This window comes from Aricia agestis, chromosome 11 (genome assembly GCF_905147365.1).
Source record: "Aricia agestis chromosome 11, ilAriAges1.1, whole genome shotgun sequence".
NCBI classification, from domain to species: domain Eukaryota; kingdom Metazoa; phylum Arthropoda; class Insecta; order Lepidoptera; family Lycaenidae; genus Aricia; species Aricia agestis.
Genome location: NC_056416.1, coordinates 14,646,706 through 14,666,882, shown reverse-complemented (window position 1 = coordinate 14,666,882; position 20,177 = coordinate 14,646,706). Strand labels below are relative to the sequence as shown.

At 37.7% G+C, this 20,177-nt stretch overlaps 3 protein-coding genes across 4 annotated transcripts in view; 1 reads left to right on the top strand and 2 right to left on the bottom strand.

Moving 5' to 3' along the window:
* LOC121731462 overlaps positions 1-10,560 on the top strand; it is a 15,725-nt gene extending 5,165 nt beyond the window's left edge. The window contains exons 2-9 of one of the 2 annotated variants that reach the window (XM_042120876.1): positions 7,787-8,359; positions 8,452-8,644; positions 8,790-8,972; positions 9,056-9,157; positions 9,392-9,451; positions 9,589-9,672; positions 9,777-9,858; positions 10,243-10,560. In XM_042120876.1, coding sequence (XP_041976810.1) covers positions 8,352-8,359; positions 8,452-8,644; positions 8,790-8,972; positions 9,056-9,157; positions 9,392-9,451; positions 9,589-9,672; positions 9,777-9,858; positions 10,243-10,505 — 975 coding nt within the window. In that variant the 5' untranslated portion in view covers positions 7,787-8,351 and the 3' untranslated portion in view covers positions 10,506-10,560. The remainder of the gene's footprint in view (positions 1-7,786; positions 8,360-8,451; positions 8,645-8,789; positions 8,973-9,055; positions 9,158-9,391; positions 9,452-9,588; positions 9,673-9,776; positions 9,859-10,242) is intronic. The other variant, XM_042120877.1, reaches the window with a different exon arrangement.
* Positions 699-20,177, bottom strand: LOC121731461. Its single transcript, XM_042120875.1, has 5 exons — positions 19,756-20,177; positions 19,211-19,453; positions 18,847-18,960; positions 2,170-2,482; positions 699-2,046 (listed from the first exon to the last, which is right to left on the bottom strand). Exons 1-5 carry the CDS (start codon positions 19,891-19,893, stop codon positions 1,790-1,792), a joined length of 1,065 nt encoding a protein of 354 aa, XP_041976809.1. The 5' UTR covers positions 19,894-20,177; the 3' UTR covers positions 699-1,789.
* On the bottom strand, positions 10,807-13,190 carry LOC121731460 (putative nuclease HARBI1). Its single transcript, XM_042120874.1, has 6 exons — positions 12,850-13,190; positions 12,355-12,582; positions 11,930-12,126; positions 11,647-11,779; positions 11,420-11,561; positions 10,807-11,294 (listed from the first exon to the last, which is right to left on the bottom strand). Exons 2-6 carry the CDS (start codon positions 12,580-12,582, stop codon positions 10,894-10,896), a joined length of 1,101 nt encoding a protein of 366 aa, XP_041976808.1. The 5' UTR covers positions 12,850-13,190; the 3' UTR covers positions 10,807-10,893.

The window sequence follows — 20,177 nt, the reverse complement described above, 5'->3', positions numbered from 1 at the left end:
CGTGCAAGTAAATTGCACCATTAAAAAAAACTTGTCAATACAGTACAAGAATTTTACCCTCCTACTGATAAATATATATTTCCGCGTTTATTCAAGGTCCCGATCTTTGTCTGTCATATTACCTACTTTTCCAATATGGCAAACAGAGATAAGGATCTTTTCTGTTAATGACTCGCTATTCAAATATTTGTTTATCTTTTGACAAATCTTAGTGACTGTAACGAGTAAAATATTTTATATTATACATTTTAATACCCAAAATTATTGCACGAACATTTGCATCGTGTAGGAGCTCATATTACAAAATGTGCTCGGAAAAGTTCCCAATATTAATGTTTTAAGGAATCCATCACACGATCGACATAATAAATAATAATATACAATACTGCTGCCGTAACAATCGATCGTGTTTAAACTCTAGGCTAAAATAATATTTTTCGTAGCAAAAGATTACAAAAAACTGTACAACCAAACGTTGTTCATACATTATGCAATCACCTTATATTCTATTATTAATTTAAATTACAACATATTGCCAAAATTATGTTTGCTAGATAAAATTGCTGATCACAAGGAAGAGTTGGGTTGGGTTATGTCAAACTCAGCCGACTACGACTAACATTGATTAGACATAGCTCGACCAAATGCCGTAGGTTCGCAAGCAACCTATAAATCAATTTCTTCGATGGTACACAGTCATGTTTATTTTGGACAAAACTTAATCAGTGATCAGTAATAACAAACGCGATCAACGCATTAGAAGACAATATGTATTATTCATATGTCTGCAATTGAATGTCAAAAATTATGTTATTACAGAATAATGTAACAGAAATATTACGTATTTTTCAGTCGGCGAAATTGATTTGTTCAGCTAAGTAGACAATTAAAATAAAATCTTTTGATCGTTACATCTAAGTTAGAGCTAATAATTATTGTGAGATCATTCATTACGCTAAGTCGTCTCGTTACTGCGACGTTACGACGAACACCGTCACGAATAAATAAGAACCGAAACTAATATTTTAATACACCACTATAGCTATGCTTTTAAAATAATCGTGGGAAAATTACGCTACACAATGTAAAATAATTTCTAAATAATATTATGCCCGAATTTGCGAGTATACAATATGAAGTAATTTATAGTATTAAAAATTCGAATTCGATCTTAACTCCTACGCCTAACTTTACCTAGAAATTTGTGCAAAAATGTTCCTAAATAATATTTGGTTCAGAGTAAGCACGCGTCGCCCTCCGCGACCGGCCGCGGGCAGCGTCTGTCTCGCGAGTCGCCCGGTATATACAAACGTGTCCGACACACAAAATAACGTTCTACGCCAACGAAACGAAAATTTACATACAAACCTACGGAAACGTCACTCTCGGTCACATCACGAGGGACGATAATTAACTACTGCTCATATTATGCGTATAACACAGCCGACAACGACTCACAGTCATTATACTGATACAAAAATATCGTACAAATAAATAAATACGAACTAACTAAAGCGGGCCGGCGGGCGGCGCGCGCCGGCTACGCTATATGTACAGGGCGCGCGCCGCCGCCGGGGCACTGGGCACTGGGGAAGCCGGGAGCTCGGGGAGACGTCGCTCGCAAGCGAACAACCGAAGATATCGTGTAAAGACAGTAGACAACGTTTGAAAAGATACAACGCTTCACAAAATATAGCCGTAAAGAGACTTACAAAATTATGAGACCTTTAGAATATAGCGGATCAGGGGGCTGGCGGGGGAGAGGGTAGAGGCGAGGGGAGCGGTGCGCTCAGAGCGGGTCGGGGTCGGTGCGGGCGTCGGGCGCGTGCGGCGTGGTGGTGTTGCGCTCGAGGCCGGCCAGCAGCGCGCGCGCGGCCCCGTCCGCCACGCGGCGCCACGGCGGCGCGCCCCGCACCGTGTATGCGCCCTCCTCGAACCCCGATCGCAGCCCCAGGATGATGCTCAGCGCCGACGCGTCCTGCCCGTGGCACCCCGAGTACCGGTACTGCGGCTTCTTGTCGAACTTGCACCCACCGGACTGCGCACCTGGGAGAAGCCGCAAAATAATATTAAAGTAGGTCCCGCCACATAAAAAATTAATACTCTGTCTATAACTTATGATTTCTAAATCGAATGCGAACGCTTATACTACGGACACGTTATACATACCGATGGGCATGATGCAGTCGAGCGCGAGCGCGCACCGGACCCAGGCGCGCATGACGTCGACGGTGGCGGGGCGCGCGCGTAGCAGCAGGCGCTCGGCGTCGAGCTGCTGCACGAACAGGAAGTCCTCGAGCGTGGCGTGCAGGTGGCGGAACATGCGCGGGTGCGTCAGCGACGTGACGGCGGCGCGGCGCGGCCAGGCGCGCACGCCGAGCGGCCCCGCCCCCGACCACGCCCGCGCCAGCCCCGCGCCCGTGCCCGTCCACCGCCACCCCGCCTCGCTGTACACCACGCCGCCCACCCGGCTCAGCGCGTGCTGCAAAACACACGTCCTACGTTACACCTCATACATCCTTTTATAATAATAATCTATGATCGGATACTCGTGTCCTTGTTTAATGAACAATAAAGGCTACGAGATAAACGGTGCTAAACATAGCTGGTTATCAATTATTCCAAACATGATGTTACATAATTTTATCTAAGTACACGAGTTAAAATATTTATAACGTTTATGTCACCAAATTTTATTGCAAATATTATGAAGTAGTTAATGGAATCAGGCGTTACTTTGCGGAAATCCATAGATAAAATTTAGTTTGTTATTATTTTTAGCAATATTCCGCGAAAACAACTTCCACCTTTAAGTAAATGAGTGAGTGTACGCATACGAGAGGAGGGAGGTGCTGTACGCATGCCTATGCGTACACTCACTCATTTACTTAAAGGTGGAAGTTGTTTTCGCGGAATATTGCTAAAAATAATAACAAACTAAATTTAAAATATTATGAAGTACAAGTGGGACTTCCGAAATTAAATGAGCAAACAAAACGTTAGTCATACACCAGACACCTAGATAAAATTTGCTTTGGGAACGCAGGCTTCGTCCATAGACTGCCATATGCATCTGGGGGCACAGGAGTGCCCCCGCCAAGATGAGCTACTGTTTATCTTGAAAAGCTAAATGGTCTCATAGCGATGTTTGTGGCGACTGGCGGCCGAAAAGGAATATTTTCCGACCCACGGGGATAGCATGCTCGGTCAGGCTTCGGCCCATCATTTCAGATGTTGTGTAATATAATATCTTGCCGCGATGCAGGATTGTACAGGCTTATAGTGGGTACCGCTACAGTCTTATAAATATGTATTGGCAAGGTTTTCCCACAGAATGTGTGCCTGTAGGTCGGCAGATGCGACGCCGGGGCGAAAGGTCGGCGCTGAGAACTGTGCCGCGCCGCCCGCGCCAGACGCGCCGTATTATTTACGAGCGCGCTACATTACCAGACCTATATAGTTCATTTAGTGTCACGAACTTTGCTCTATTACATTTGATGGCCTCCACTAATTACTTTTATGACTTTTTTAGTGTCAGGTCAAAATAGGTGGCCTACATAGTACAAATAATGATACAAGCTCAGGTTTATAACTGAAACAAGTACGCAATTACGTCGAAATCGTGATGAAGGAGAGTAGATGCTTATGCCTTTGACGTAAAATATGCCGTTTCCTGCGCCTAACGCGGGCTCTCAAGAGTCTCAAGTATCGGGATTCAGGGGTTGAGGTGAGTGAGCGCGGCAAGCGCGTGAAAAAAAAATACCCTAACCTAATCCTCCTCTGAGCAGGACTTACGTAATTTTTCTTATATATTTTCCGTAAAAATCTGTATCAAATAGTGCTTACTAAAGCACTAACAATAATTGTTAGTGCTTTAGTAAGCACTATTTGATACTGATCTTTGGAATGCGACAATGATAGAATCATAATTATTATGATTCTATCATTGTCGCATTCCAAAGATAGAAATATTGTAATCTGAAATCAATATTTGTCACTCAACGTCGCGCCTGTACCTTATCGACGAAATCGCTCGAAATGCGATCATCGACCGATTTAAACCTCGTACATAAAGTTATATAGATAACTGGGCCAGAACTTCACCTCGCTCTTTGATGAATCATTTCCGACGCTCCTTACTACCAAAAACTGTTTGCTATGAGTTCACTGTTCACTGATCGTACCTACACCAAAAATGGAAAGAAGACGGAACAAATACTACAAAAATATAAAATGTTACATGTATTTAATTCCATTTTTAAAGCACAAAATATACAGTGGGGGGTGCCAGCATTACCGGCGTTCTGGCCCTAGGTCAACACCACTCACTACTATGCAGGAATGTAATGAAATGGATTTTAAATATAGAAACTTAAGGGTCCCACACATTAACAGTCCGCCTGTAGGCTCTGGTCGGCAGGCTGCCTGACAGTCATTGACCGTCGATATAAAATCTATAAAATCGTCCGGGGAACTGTGAGTCTGTGGTCTTTTCCGATTAAGACCGACGGCCGGGCCTGCCGGCGAACTGTTAATGTGCGGGGCCCTTTAGAGCTGGAATGAAAGTTTCAATTTGAAACATATTTACATATAATTAAAAATCAAAAAACCCGACTGCAAAAAAATGTTAACTAAAAAGAACGAAACAAGACCTAATTCTGCCGGAGGCATCGAATCCATGTTTTAATTGATACTACTCTTGCTTACGAGTTTTATGCCAGGATAAATAGAAGATTACATAGAAAAATGAAGAAGAAGAAAGTGGATTATAAAATGCAGTTTATTCATTCAAAGACCAAATATTATCTACATAAACTGTACTTAATGATGGAATAATTTATTTTGGTAAGAATTAAAAAAATGAGTAAAATAAACGCGTTTAAATGTAGTCCAAAAAAATTCAAGATTTTTAAATAAAAAAATGGTTATTGTGCCTCACTCGACATAGATACGTATAGTGTGTCGCGGACTTTTTTGTAGATATTTATAAGTTCTACAAATACTTAGAACATTTTATGGTTCTATCTTTTATAGTTTAGGCAGCGTACGTAAAATAAGTAGGTAACTTTTCTGGTTGATTTTTTACACCTTGCGTCCGAAGAACCCAAATATCTTATGGAACCCTATTTTTTTCGAAAATAAAATTCAGCCTTTGTTCAGCAAAAATAATGTAGAATTCCAATGGTACAAGAATTTTTCAAATCGGTCCAGTAGTTTCGGAGCCAAACAAACAAAAAATCAAATCTTTCCACTTTATAATATTAGTGTAGATTTATCGTTCCATTTAATATTAAAACTGCAAGTTATATACATATTTAGAATCAGTGTTTAAAATCCTTTATTTTGATACCCCACTCGATATGCTTGGTAGAATTTTTATTTTTTTTACCTCACAATATGGCGTCAAACATCTGCCATTTTGTTTTTTTTTAAATGTCACCTATCTAAGAACACTTGGGTCATTAAGACAAATCTAACGATACCTCAATTGTGAAAATCCGTTTAGCGGTTCTGGAGATACAAGGTAATAAAGAATATTACAAACATACAAGATACGCGCCAATACACATAACCCTCCTGGCAGTCGGGTAAAAATACAGCTTACTAAAGCCGAAACCCAGTGATGTTCGCAAAAGCAACCTTATCATCTATAAACTTTTCCTCTTTATTATTAGTACTTATATTATTCTATTTCTATATATTCTAATTAATAATAAAGAGGAAAAGTTTGTTTGCATCGAATTGGCATTGAAGCTACTGGGTGGATTTTGTTAAATTTGGCATATACAATAATTATACAGAGTAGTCAGTAGACCACGGGAAAGGTCATGGAAGACTTTTTATCGCCAGAAAATTAACGATTTACGCGAGTTACTGTTTTTAAAAGCTTTTATTTAACTTGCTCTGTATGTGTGTAAGTATGTATGTTCGGGTGAAATTTTGGAACTCAATTTTATTAATTGTGAATAAGGCTAGTCAATCAGTTGACAGGTAGACAGGGCCCCCGCTACCAATTACCATATGTCCATTGTCCAATGAGTGCAATGCACACGGGCGCCACCCTCTAGGGGCGCCAAATCGCCATCCTTAATCGCCCTGCAGGTAGAAAAAACTTTTTTTTAATACATCCATGACAAAAGTCAGCAATTCTTGCTCGTTTACCCACTCGGTTTATTTATGGACATACATATACATACAGCAACACTAGGTCGAGTTCTGTAATAATTACAGATTACGGTGTTATCAGTAGATACATCGGGCTGCTGATATCGACAGGTAATTATTATCTACGGCGTGTAGTACGTTAGGTGAACTTATCAGTTTGTATGGACGTTCAAGATATTATGAACTAACTAACCTAACCTAACCTAACCTAACCTAACCCTCCTGGCAGTCGGGTAAAAATACAGCTTACTAAAGCCGAAACCCAGTGATGTTCGCAAAAGCAACCTTATCATCTATAAACTTTTCCTCTTTATTATTAGTACTTATATTATTCTATTTCTATATATTCTAATTAATAATAAAGAGGAAAAGTTTGTTTGCATCGAATTGGCATTGAAGCTACTGGGTGGATTTTGTTAAATTTGGCATATACAATAATTATACAGAGTAGTCAGTAGACCACGGGAAAGGTCATGGAAGACTTTTTATCGCCAGAAAATTAACGATTTACGCGAGTTACTGTTTTTAAAAGCTTTTATTTAACTTGCTCTGTATGTGTGTAAGTATGTATGTTCGGGTGAAATTTTGGAACTCAATTTTATTAATTGTGAATAAGGCTAGTCAATCAGTTGACAGGTAGACAGGGCCCCCGCTACCAATTACCATATGTCCATTGTCCAATGAGTGCAATGCACACGGGCGCCACCCTCTAGGGGCGCCAAATCGCCATCCTTAATCGCCCTGCAGGTAGAAAAAACTTTTTTTTAATACATCCATGACAAAAGTCAGCAATTCTTGCTCGTTTACCCACTCGGTTTATTTATGGACATACATATACATACAGCAACACTAGGTCGAGTTCTGTAATAATTACAGATTACGGTGTTATCAGTAGATACATCGGGCTGCTGATATCGACAGGTAATTATTATCTACGGCGTGTAGTACGTTAGGTGAACTTATCAGTTTGTATGGACGTTCAAGATATTATGAGGATCTTGTCACACTCAGAGATTTTTGACGATAACTTATCTTTGAATTACATACTTAATGAAAAAAATGATAGAAAATGTATGGTACTAAATAATAATGAATTTAAGTTAAGTAAGTCTCTTAATGCAGCCGTTAGACCTTTTAAAATTTGGTCCTTGAGGGCTACAACATTTTTGGAAAGGTTTATGTAATTAGCTTACTCGACTTTTGCATTATAGGAATTTTCACGCATAACTCATAAGTCATGTCCCTAGTCTGTCGTCTTGACGTGAATAGCCTGTAATGTCAACAGTCACAGCTCAAGCCCTGAGCTTTAGCTGCCTTGCAACAAGCCTGACTCAGTTCGGGAGGTATTATAGGTCTACCAGAATCTCATGGATGGGAGATTTTTTTTTATTTGCATACAGAATCATAAGGAAAAAAAAGTATCAAACGTTTTGCTCCAATTTCCCCAGTAGGCAGTATTGGTAGCGTCAATTTCTTTTTTCCATTTTTTGCCATCAGATTCTGGTAGACCTCTATATGTCGTCAAATTAAAAAAAAAACAGTCACAGCTCAACAGCGAATCAATATCACGCGAAGTTCCACAAGTCACAACATTTCACAACTGAGCCAAGGATACCTGCAGTGCTATTCTGAAACCCAAAAAATTCCGTTCGAATGTCACTTCGAATTTCACTCTCGCTTCACTTCTCATCTCACCTGAAGTTTGTTTGGTATTCTGAAATACGAATCCGAAAACTTCAAGGCCAGGCGAAGTGAAGTGACAATTGGAAACTTGAGTGAGTTTTGTCTATGGTGCTAGTGCGGAATATCTTCATATCGATAGTAAAATATTTATTTTCAAAGCATATTTTGGTATTATAACTACTTAAAAATAATGAATATATGCCAAAGCAATGCCGTATATTCCATTTGAACATTGATTTCTATTCTTAAATATAATTTAGCTAAGATTTTATTAACTCAAACGAGTATTAAACGTTGCCAACCATTGCTGTTACGTGTCAGAAAAAAAAAACATTAGTTAGTAAACATTATCAAGCGGCAAGCGCTCTTGAAATTTGAAAGTTTTATTTTCAAAAGCTTCGTGTTTTCAAGTGGTTGTGTCGTGTTCACGGTGTTTTCTCAGCTCTATTTTATTAAATAATCGTTAGCAAACTTCGTACCTAAAATAAATCACCACAATAGTAATGGAAAGGTAAGTGATAACTAATATTTACTTACTTACACATAATATATTTAACTAAAGCATATTATTATTTACTTAAACCAAGCTTTCTAAACATTTAGAGTACGGACTTCCCATCCCTCTCCTGCGCAGTTGGAAGCTTTAGTACAGTTTCTGGAGAGAAAACCTAGTTTAGCGAAAGGGTTTTCAAAATCACTGGGAGCCAAGCAATTAGCTCATAAAGAGTGGTCTAGATTGGCCACTACTTTAAATAGTATGGGGGGGTGCATTAAAAATGACAAAAAATGGATAAAAGTAAGTTGTATTTTATTATTGCTACCTGAGACTAACAATATGAATATAAGCGGGGCTTGGAATAATACCTAATCTTTGTAACTCGAATTACTGCCTAAGGTATATAGCTAAAACTTCGTTAAAAATTGCTAATTATTATTTTCAGTACTGGAATGACAAAAAAAGTTTCATAAAAAAAAAGGCTGCTGCTCGAGCTCGAGCTAGACGTCAAACTGGTGGTGGAAATGTTGAAGTCCCCGAATTGACCGAAGTCGAGGAAAGGATTTTGACATTGATGGGTGGTGAAGGTTTTGCAGTTGGTGATACACATTTAAGAATAGAACCTTTTGTAAGCAATGATAAGATTGAATCATTAAAGTATCTACTCTGAGTGCGACTTGCAGTATTTATTGTTGTTATTTTTAATTCCAGCAATCAGAAAATCAAGAAAGTGAAAGTCCATCTATTTTGGCAAGAGGGCTCTACGAAGAGCCAATACCTGGGACATCCGGCGTTCTTTTAGAACAACCAATGGTAAGAAATTTGCTTTTTTTTAAATATGTTTATCAATTATCAAACCTCTACAATTCCAGAGTAGGCTATTCTTAGGTATAAGTACCTATTTCATTTTTCTGCCAAATTAAACAGTGTTTTTTTTTTTTTTAAAATAGATACTCTATTAAATCAAAGTTATATCCGACATGCAGAGCTTATTTCAACAGTCGCCTTTTCTTTACAATCAATTAGAAAGTGTTATTTTAATTGCAGGATTATACACCTAATGAAATAGTAATAGACAATGCTGAGAGAAATAATTTGAACGCTATTGTAAGTACAAACTAAGTATACCTATGCCTATCTACCTTTCTTAAGAAATGAAAAATAAAGTTGTTGGCTAAATGAAAAAATATAATAAATAAATGAAAAGTAAATCAGAATCTACTGAACTCATATTTTATTTTTAGATGGATCATGAATTGGAGAATGAAAACATTACGTTGCAAAATCAAGAAATGTCTCCAGAAACTGTACCAGTAGCCTATAATACTGTAAGTTATTATGTTTCAGTTAACCTTGTAATTTACCCTGTGTTTTTATATAAAATATTTAAAAACCATCAAAAGTGATTCAATCTCTTTTTTTTTTCTTTCAGGAGAATGCTGATAGTGTGCAAGTAAATGTGTCAGAACGCATTCCATTACGTCGAAGTCGTCAACCGCCATCTGTTACATCAAGTGAGTATAGTTTTTTATCAGCACCCACTTGACTCAGAGGCAACCCAACTAAACAAGATTTGTTTGGTCGGATCGGCGCTCATTAATTTAACTACCTGAGACATAAGGTTCATACTTTAGGAAAGTTTTTTATTGCTTTGTGCCAGCTTATTAATTATGATAAAAAAGGTTTTGCCAACTTGATTGCAATGCATTTCAAGATCCAAAAAAATGGTTTTGCCCTTTTGCGTTTTTTGTATTTCACGGTTGGTCATAAACGAATAGAAAATTAAAAAATAAAAAGTAGGTATTTCCCTATTGGTATTTTGCGTTTTTGGTCACATGTGTCGAAAGGGTAGTATTTAGTAAGTACCAGCTACTTAACACAATTTAAAATGTTTCCAGCCCCTAGACGCCCTCGATGCCGAAGAAGACTCGTGCAAAATAGAGTGTTGCCGTCCTCACCTCCGGCACAAAGGAGGACGCAACTCGTTGGTGTCACTCATAAGTTCCTCGAGTTGGAAACTCGACGCGTCAATTTGGAAGAAAAATTAGTTTCCGTCATGGAACATTTTATGGAGTACCAACGCGATATAATCGATGCTGTTGGGAAATTAGGCGCGGGCATGAGTTCTTTGGCAGATGCCATAAATAGAACCAACACTTAGTTACTTTAAGTAGGTAGATTATAATAGGTAAGTCATAACTCATAGTCATAGTAATGTGTAAATTCAAAGAATAGGATAATAGTCATTAGGTTACAGGCACAAAAAAAATATATTTGTGTACTTATTGTATAATATTATTGTTTTAATTAGTTAAGTTTCTATAATGTTAGTACAAGACTAAAATTAGAAGACTGTTATGTTAACACATAGATACTTAAAAATTAATAATTATTTACTGTTTAATTTAGAATTAAAAATGTATATTGTAAAAATATCACTATCAAGTATAGCTATTTAACTTAAAAAAATACTTAGCTTAATTTAAATAAATACATATTTTAAAGGAGTTATTTTTATATTTTTAAACCTTTCGCACCTACAAAATAAACTATCTCCGCCCTCGCCATAAAACATTGACTAAGTCATTACGTGCTGCCCTACCCATGTTTAGGTCTTGAAGAAGGGAATCTGCCACCTGTTCCCTTTCTTGCATTGAAATCTCCCTTCTGGCCTCTTCTACACTGAGAACTGGTGCAGGCATACCAGCTCTATTACACATGTTGTGCAAAACACAACATGCTGTAATAATTCTCCCAGCCACATCAGGAGCGTAATGTAAGACCCTATGTGCAAGAAGACATCTGAAACGACCTTTCAGAACACCAATAGCACGTTCGACACTGTTTCGAGCTGTTGCATGCAATTTGTTGTAGTGCTCTTCGGGACTGTTGTCTTCTGCATTGGCTATCGGGATCATTAAATAGGGCCGTTGAAGATAACCTGAATCACCTAAAACAAATAACTTCTATGAAACTAGAAGGCACTGAGTACTGGGTACTATAATGATACTCAATTAAGAAAGTTGATTAAGAAAGTTTTGGAGGTTAAGAAACTAGTGGTTCTAGTACTAGTACCTAGTAAGTATGCAGTCTCTCCAGAATTTATTAGTTGCTCGAGGTGAGATTTTATTGGCGAGTTATTAAATATGTGGCTATCGTGTGAAGCTCCACCAAACGAAGAATCCACATGCAATATATTTAAATCCGCATCTGTGATCTGAAATACACAAAAACTGAAAACATTAAGTAAGTAGGTAATTGGTAGGATACTTACTTTAATGAAATTCATAAGCAGAACTTACCAATAAAACATTTCTTGCATGAAAGCCTTTACGGCAGTAAAACCTATCCTCATTTTGTCGCGGTCTTATTATTGCAACAAATGTCCCATCGATACAACCTATGACACCTGGTATGCCAAACTTTTCATAAAACCTGTAAGAGAAAAAAGATTTTAGCGAGATTTATTTAAGAACTTGGTGAACAAACTGTTGTGTGTGTCTAGATACCATAATTTGTTGCTAAAGTATTTGCTTTATGTAGAATTACTTAATTAAAGTAGGTATCTTATACCTGAAGACTTACTTTTCTTTGAGTCTTGTCCTTTCAGCTGAATTTTGGGGAAAGCGTATATACTTCCGTACTATACTCGGCTGACTTAGCAATCTTACTATCTCATCAATAGATCTTGATATTGATGGTTGGGACATAAAGGTACCTATATTCCTTCCTATAATCCTTTGGTAGCTCCCAGTGGCTAAGAAAGCAAGAGTGCACAGTAACTGAAAAGAAGGTGTAATGTTATTATGTTATGTGTAGGCAGCTGCAGGTATATAATATAGGCAGTTATCACCTAGGTATGTATAAAGGTGAAATTAGTAGGAAATCTATATTATATGTTATTTACAAGTTTAAACTATAATGAGTTAGACAAGTAAGAAAGTAACTACCTATTTATTATGCACCTACAATAAATTAGTAAGTTGGATGTCTTATCATTAAATACTTACTTTTAACCTAATGCTCAAACTTCCTCTAGTCCTAGTACTGACGAGATTAGATAATTCTTCCTGCAACTCCTCTATCATGTCCTCGCTAAGGCGGTATTGGCGCACATAGTCATCTCCTCTATTCAGCAGGGGCAGATTTCTGACACGCCGAGCTTGGCGTCGAGATGCAAATAAATCCAAATCATTGGCTTCCCTTAATAAATACAGAAGAAGAAAGGAGCGTGACATCTGAAAAAATAGGTATTAAGTAGTTTCAGGCTTTGTAATTCGGCACATAGTTATTTCGGCACATAGTTATTTTATTGTAAATAGTAATTATTTTAAATTTTACTATTAACGAAAAGATAATAAACTTAAGTGTAAATTGTTGGATAAAAATACAAACAAAATTTTGATAAAAACAAAAGTTTTGTCAAGTTATTTTAGTAGTTTATGAAGCTATAAGTTTGCAAAATGAATAACATAATCAATAATAGTTAAAAAGTCGTCACTTACGTTTATAAAACGATGAAAATCCAAACACAAACACCAACCAATACAAGATTTCACTAGAAATTTAGTAACCTAAAATCTGACAGATGAATTCGTAAGTGGATTCGAAGCGACTGCTGAAATAGCGGCGGAATTTGTTTCTGAATACCAAATCCTCATAACAACTGTCAAGTTCTCACTTTATCTAGTTCACTTCACCTGCGTTTCCGCCCGGGCGGCGCTAGTGTCGATTTCACGTTGTTTCTGAATACCGATTGTTCATGTAGCGCTAATTCCGCTGCGAATTCACAGGCGACTTCGCTTGTGACTATTTCAGAATAGCTATGCTGAACCGCTGTTTTTGTTTGTTTTCAACGTTCTAAGATGGGTTTTAAGCAATGGCATATGAAACAGTAAGATCTTTGGTTTTAACTTTTAAGCAGTTTTCTATGTGAGTAACTATATGTTTAATGAAGTTAATGAAGGAGGTTTAAGATTTAAGAATGTAAAGCTTTATAATGAATGATAAGCTTGATAATGTCTTTGAGTCCCAGGACGTTTCCTGGGACTCAAAGACATTATCAAGCAACACTAATTTAACCGATTCAGTGCGGATGACACGGGAGCCGTGTCATACGCGTTTTTAACGTATGGCGTATGACACGGGAGCCGTGTCGTTTGAAAAACGATTGTATCTCCCTCAAATTACACTTTAGAAGGTTCTACTCTGAACAAAATCATCTTAATTTTCCACGTAGAACAAGCCTATAGGCTTCGCCTCTGAATATTCTGTGAATTGAAAAAAAGTAGGGGCCGTCAACCTTTTTTAAAAGGTGCATTCATTGCGGATTATACGGCAGCCGCGTCTTATGGGTTTTTAACGTGTGGCGTATGACACGTGAGCCGTGTCATTTAAAAAGCGATTGTATCTCCCTCAAATTACACTTTAGAAGGTTCTACTCCGAACAAAACCGTCTAAATTTTCTACGTAAAACAAGGTTATAGGCTTCCTCTCTGAATATTCTGTGAACTGAAAAAAGTAGGTGCAGTCTCCTTTTTTAGCCCACCGTACATTATCCGAAATTTCTGATCACAAAAATTCGGACGCCCGCCGGCTAACTAGCCGCCAGCTAACCTAATCGCCAGGTCTATGACAGAATAATGTAACTGCAACTTATAGGACTGGTACTGACTTCAAAATTATGCAGATTGAGAACAGAAATACTGAGTACAGAATAAGAATTATTGTTTAATACTTTTTAGTTCAGTTTAGAAAATTACTATTGTTTTTACCTAGGAAGTCGGTTTTAATTTTTTTGTTTAAAAACAATAATTTTACTCCTTTTAGTTATTCTTAATGTTTTCTTCACAGTTTTGGCGTTTTTTATTAACATAATTGTCACCAACACACCTTGGTAGCCATAACATCAAATTCGAATAATAGTATTATGCTTTAAAATAACAAAATAATATTAAATCATTAGACAAACTACAGAATAATGATCAGAAACATCAGTCTCGATCTATAAGACTATGAAAAGTACTAATAACAGGGTCATAATTTGATGATGCATGGTGTAGTGTTGATGATGATGATTAATGTAATCAGCATAGTAGCTTATGATTTTGGTATTTTAAACAACAGCGAAACTCCCAAACACGTGTCTATAAGGAATCAGGAGTTCTGTTCAGCACCTTCGGGACCGTGGTATACCATGGTGCAAAATTTTACTTTTTGGTAGCATAATATGATCAAAACACATCCCATAAAACCAAAATAACCATATGTTCCCATTTGATTTTCAAGAAGTCCCCTGGATTCCTCATGGTTCCCATCATCAGATCGCCACTTTTGTGAACATGGTACCAACTCGGAACCGGATCAATCGGAACAAATACCCCATACAACAAAAGAAAAATTTTGAAAATCGGTTCACAAACGGCGGAGTAATCGTTGAACACACCTCCTCTTTTTTGGAAGTCGGTTAAAAAAACTTAACAACGAACTTCTTTAAATTTATCTACGAACGTATTATTTACTTTGGAAACCCAGATCTATTTAATATAGGTAGGTACTCATTTTTCTAACTTTGAAACCTACAAAAGGTTTGCAACATCTGAATAAAAAAATCGCTTACCTGTCATTTTCAGGTTTACACTTAGTAAAACTACTCGAAATCAACTCAAAACAACGTAGCCTTCCGTCAACAACAATAGTTTTAGCTCAACTAAATAAATCAAGTTAATACAAACGTAAAAACCAAAAAAAACCATAAAGCTTTTTGAACGTGGCGGATGACACGGTAGCCGTGTCATCTACTTCTATGGCGTATGACACGGCTCACGTGTCACGGGAAAATTGTATGCCGCCACGACTGAAAGTCTTCAAAAATGTGCGCCGCATTGAATCGGTTAACTGTCTATTCATTGCACAATTCGAATACCTATTAAGTACGAACTAAGCTAGGGAGGCCGCGAGTGCTAGGCACATAATTGTATTGTAACAGTCAACTATAATTCGTTAATCCATACTAATTATTATAAATGCGAAAATGTGTCCGTCTGTCGGTCTGTTATCTCTTCACGCCTAAACAGCTAAAGCTATTTTGATGGGTATGGAGATGCGGGCGTCATTTTTTTTAATGAAGGGGGCAAACGAGCAAACGGGTCACCTGATGGAAAGCAACTTCCGTCGCCCATGGACACTCGTAGCATTAGAAGAGCTGCAGGTGCGTTGCCGGCCTTTTAAAAGGGAATAGGGTAGTAGGGGAGGGTAGGGAATGGAATAGGGTAGGGGATTGGGCCTCCGGTAAACTCACTCACTCGGCGAAACACAGCGCAAGCGCTGTTTCACACCGATATTCTGTGAGCCCGTGGTATTTCTGCGATCGAGCCGGCCCATTCGTGCCGAAGCACGGCTCTCCCACGTCAATCTAGTTTTTTATATAATATTTTATATTACTAGATGACGATATCAAAGTGTTTTCGTGGTTGGACACCGCTGTCGATCCTGGCGACACAGCCACAGGAGGTACAGTGCCCAGTGGTGGGAATGTGTGGTGACTGGTGGGCCAAAGTCCGTTAAAAAAAATGTACTAGATGGCGCCCGCAAAAAATTGTTGGGCGTGAAAAGATAACAGGCAGACAGACAGGCTATCGCATTTATAATAATATTATTAGTATGGATGAATCTTATGTCTTTGACATAACGATCATAAAGCCTAAAAGGGTTAGTGATTGCACGACGTGCGTCTTCTTACGCCCACCGTCCTTGTTAACATCATGAATCATCCCACACATAAACCGACAGATCTAGATTCTTGAGTCTAGATCTAACGGATCTTGTGACATTGAATGCTATTCGGCACAAATGGAGCGGCTAGACCGTACCACGACACCACCAGTTCTGAAAAACGTTTGGACTTCTTTGGCCGACTCGATTCCATCAACCCATAAGAACATTGAACATTCGCTACAAAGACTAATAGAGGTAGAATGCATACAAAGTAAGAATTATATTATAAGTTGATGTATCCAATGACCCACAAAAAACCTGACACTCTAAGGATCAAGGTTATGCTCAACACACACTGGGGCAGAGTCGAAGCGACGCGAGACGCGTCACGTTTTTCGCCAAACCATATTCATCTCTATTTTTCTACAATTTAAGTACAAATTTCTGCTATGAAAATATTAAAACGTCAAAGAACGTTTGCGTCGGCGCATCGACACACGCTAGTATATTTTCTTAGCAGGAACTTAAAGTTTAAAATATCCATACTTACTAATATTATACATAAATGCTAAAGTGTGTCTGTCTGTCTGTCTGTCTGTTACCTTTTCACGCTCAAACCACTGAACCGATTTTGCTGAAATTTGGCATGGAGATCGAGTCCCGGGAAAGGACATAGGCTACTTTTTATCCTGGAAAAATATACGGTTCCCGCGCGATAAACGAGTTTTGGCGCAACGTCATCTAGATTCTAGTAGAACAATAAAGATGCAGAATATGCTGTAATGAGTGCAGTCGAAAACATGACGCGTCGCGACGCTTCCCCGGTGTGAGTTGAGCCTAAGACTGACGCTGTGATTTTCCTCCTACAAGAGTAAAGACCCTTAACAAGTAAGCTAACCTTTAGGGCGGCTATATTCAACCTACGGCCCGCGAGCCGCATGTGGCCAGTCGGAACTTTATCACTTACCCGCGCGAAGTTAATCAATTAAATATTTTTAGTGATGTCGCCTAGAATTTTTAGTTTATTTGTAATTTGTTACCTACTACTTTGTTTTTGACCAATAATAATTTGCAAATTTTGAGCTACGTTATTTTTTTACCTACGAATAATAAAAACTAAGGAAAAGTAACTCCGTCAAAAAACATGCTCTACAATAGTACTGCTTGTCAAAAATGTGTTCCTTAGGTACACATTTCAATACGTTTGCAATATTTAGGTGGCCTTGAGCGGTACCAGGCTGACGTTACAATACTAATAATATTACAGTTCGAAAGGAACCAAATTTAAAACGTAGTAATAGTATGGGAGTTACGTTTCCTTAGTTTTTATTATTCGTCGTTATTTACCTACAAATATACCACATTCACAATCAAAAGATTGTGAATGTGGCCCGCGACACCACGATTGAAACGTGTTCGTATGACATGACGTGGCAGCTGTGTGGAAAAAAAGGTTGAGTACCGCTGCTTTAGGTCGTATGTGTCGCAAGATCCGGTTTTAAACTATATTATTAATTGTACTATACCATTTGACAATACCCTTTTTAAATTGAAGCCAATGATATTCTATGTTACTAACGTAACTAGATTGGAAGTTTACGGTAGCAACGCGTTGCCACTTCGAAGATGCCTGCAGGCATATCTCACATACATAATGACATAACGAATATATGACTTGACATTGTCTTTTGAACAAAAAAGTGGTTACGCATTTATGAGAATCTTTTGTAAGACATTGCTACTCTAGTATTTTAGAAACTCATTGATTGAAGCTATTAGAGTAAGAGCCTGCGATGGCCAGACCTGTTTACCTGATTGTGGCCTTTACAGAGGTAAGTACGACCAGCGACTATGGAGTTTCGGTCGCGGTTACTTTAGGAGGCATCCAGTTCTGAAGGTCTACGTGACCTTCCAGAAAGAGCTCAAATTCATAGCTTATATTATTCGCGGTTAGTGGAGGAATCTCGTCTTCCAGTGCCTTTCAGCTTTACGAAACTGAGTAAGGTCTGGCCGTCACAGGCTCTTGGTCAATAAATACAATATAAAAAATTAAAGTGCCATTTAATCTCCTCATTGCGCGGTTAATAAATATGAATATGATTGTAGCCATTCATACTGAGCTGTTTACATCTAGATTAAAATGAATAAAAACAGAGTAAAGATAGCACTATTGAAGTAGGATCTTTACATTCATTTACGATTATATAATCGCATTAGAATAACAATAGGTTGTGTTATTTACTTATTAATATGTAAGTTACAACTTACATATTAATAAGTAAATATTATTATGAGTTACAACTCATAAGTCATAATACACTGCAGGACTATCGCCAAATTAGCATAAAATCAGGCACCTGTTAAATATTGCTATTAACAGCGCACAGCCCCGTTAAAATGCATGCATACGCATAATATTATTGCGCCTTCAACTCTATCTCTGCAGTTGTTGCGGTCACAGTATGATATATTTTCAATACATATTTTGAGGCGTTCTCGTTCAATCGCAAACTATAGTGGATTGGTTGGGCGCCAACTTTGTTAATATTGCTCACATTATGTATTTTATAGGTTCATCGACGCCATAATAATAAGATCAAAATGTGGTTTTGTGATTGGATGTTTTGATAATAATAATATTGTTTAGTGCGCATCCATTGTTGCCATAACACAAGTTTAACTTAGCATGGGATTAGACATTACATTACTTGCTTTAGAACTATTGTATGTTATTATGTGTGTTCAATATAAATAATTTTTTTATATGTATATTATTTATCTGTTACCTGTATGACAAGAGGGCGATAGGCAGTGATGCTCTCATCACTGACGTGCGAGGGGAAAACGCTCAGATCAAAGTCAATCACCGCACACTTAGACGAGTTGCAGTAGTTGGACACCTGTACACAAAATATAATTTTTAAGTAAATACCCGATTTGTACACATAATGATTAATAACATACTAGACCTTTGACAGTCTCAATTTTTGGACTCTGTTCAGCAATGCATGCCTACATTGTCCTTTAACACTTGGACACCTACATGCTTATTCTGCCATTACCTAAAAAAGATCTTTGTAATCAGGCTTGTTTAACGCAAGAAATGCCTACGTACAATATCAAAGTAAATAAATTGTAAAATGTACTAACCACAGCTAAGGAGTAGGGCTTCAGGCCAATATTGTACACAAGCACAGTATACGGCAGGTGGGCGGCGGCGCGGACAAAGGCCACGACGCGAGCATGCTGGTCCCCCCTTGCCACTGTCACAATGACAGGTACCGTGGTATTATGCCAGGCCTCCACTCCCGAAAATCCTACAGCCGCCAGCCAGCGTGCCTCTGCCTCCGGACCTGGTTCCTCCTCCCGCTGCTGCTCACCGGACAGGGCCACCTAGATTTAATTTCAATTATTGTATGAACACTATAAATTCTACAAAAATATACCACAGATCATATTTGTTATTGACCATATTATGGTCTTTGTCAAAATTGATAAAACAGGGAATATTATAATATTTTTGCATGTATTATATTGTCATATTAGGTGCAACACCTTGCATATCACAGTATTTTATTTTAAGTTAATTAATTGTTTAAACTATTTTGTTTTTTATAAACATAGTTAGCTATTATATACTATGGAAAGTTGACTAATGATGTCTTCTAATAACAACGAAACATAATAAAATTTACCTGAAAGTCCTTGATATGTTGATGCGTTTGTGTAACAATAGTTTGGAAGGACTGCGGCGGCTGAGAGTGGAATATTATGAGGAAAATACTAACAGCAAAAACTGTCGTCGAAAATAATAGAAAGCTTTTAGTCTTCATTTTTGTTACATTATCGCATATATTTATTTTATATCAAAATCTTTCTGTATTACTTGTGGGTTGAGCGTTTTTAATGTTTCGATCGCAGAGTAAAACAAATCAATAGTACACTGACATTGTAGTTACACACCCAAAATTGTAAATAATCTTCCTACTAGAAATATAAATTCAAACTTTTTTGTAGGTTTATTAAAAGGAAACATACTTAAATGTTTATTTTAGTATTTACACAACCACACAATAAATAAATCTTTCACAAATCAATCACAAAACACGATCGAGCG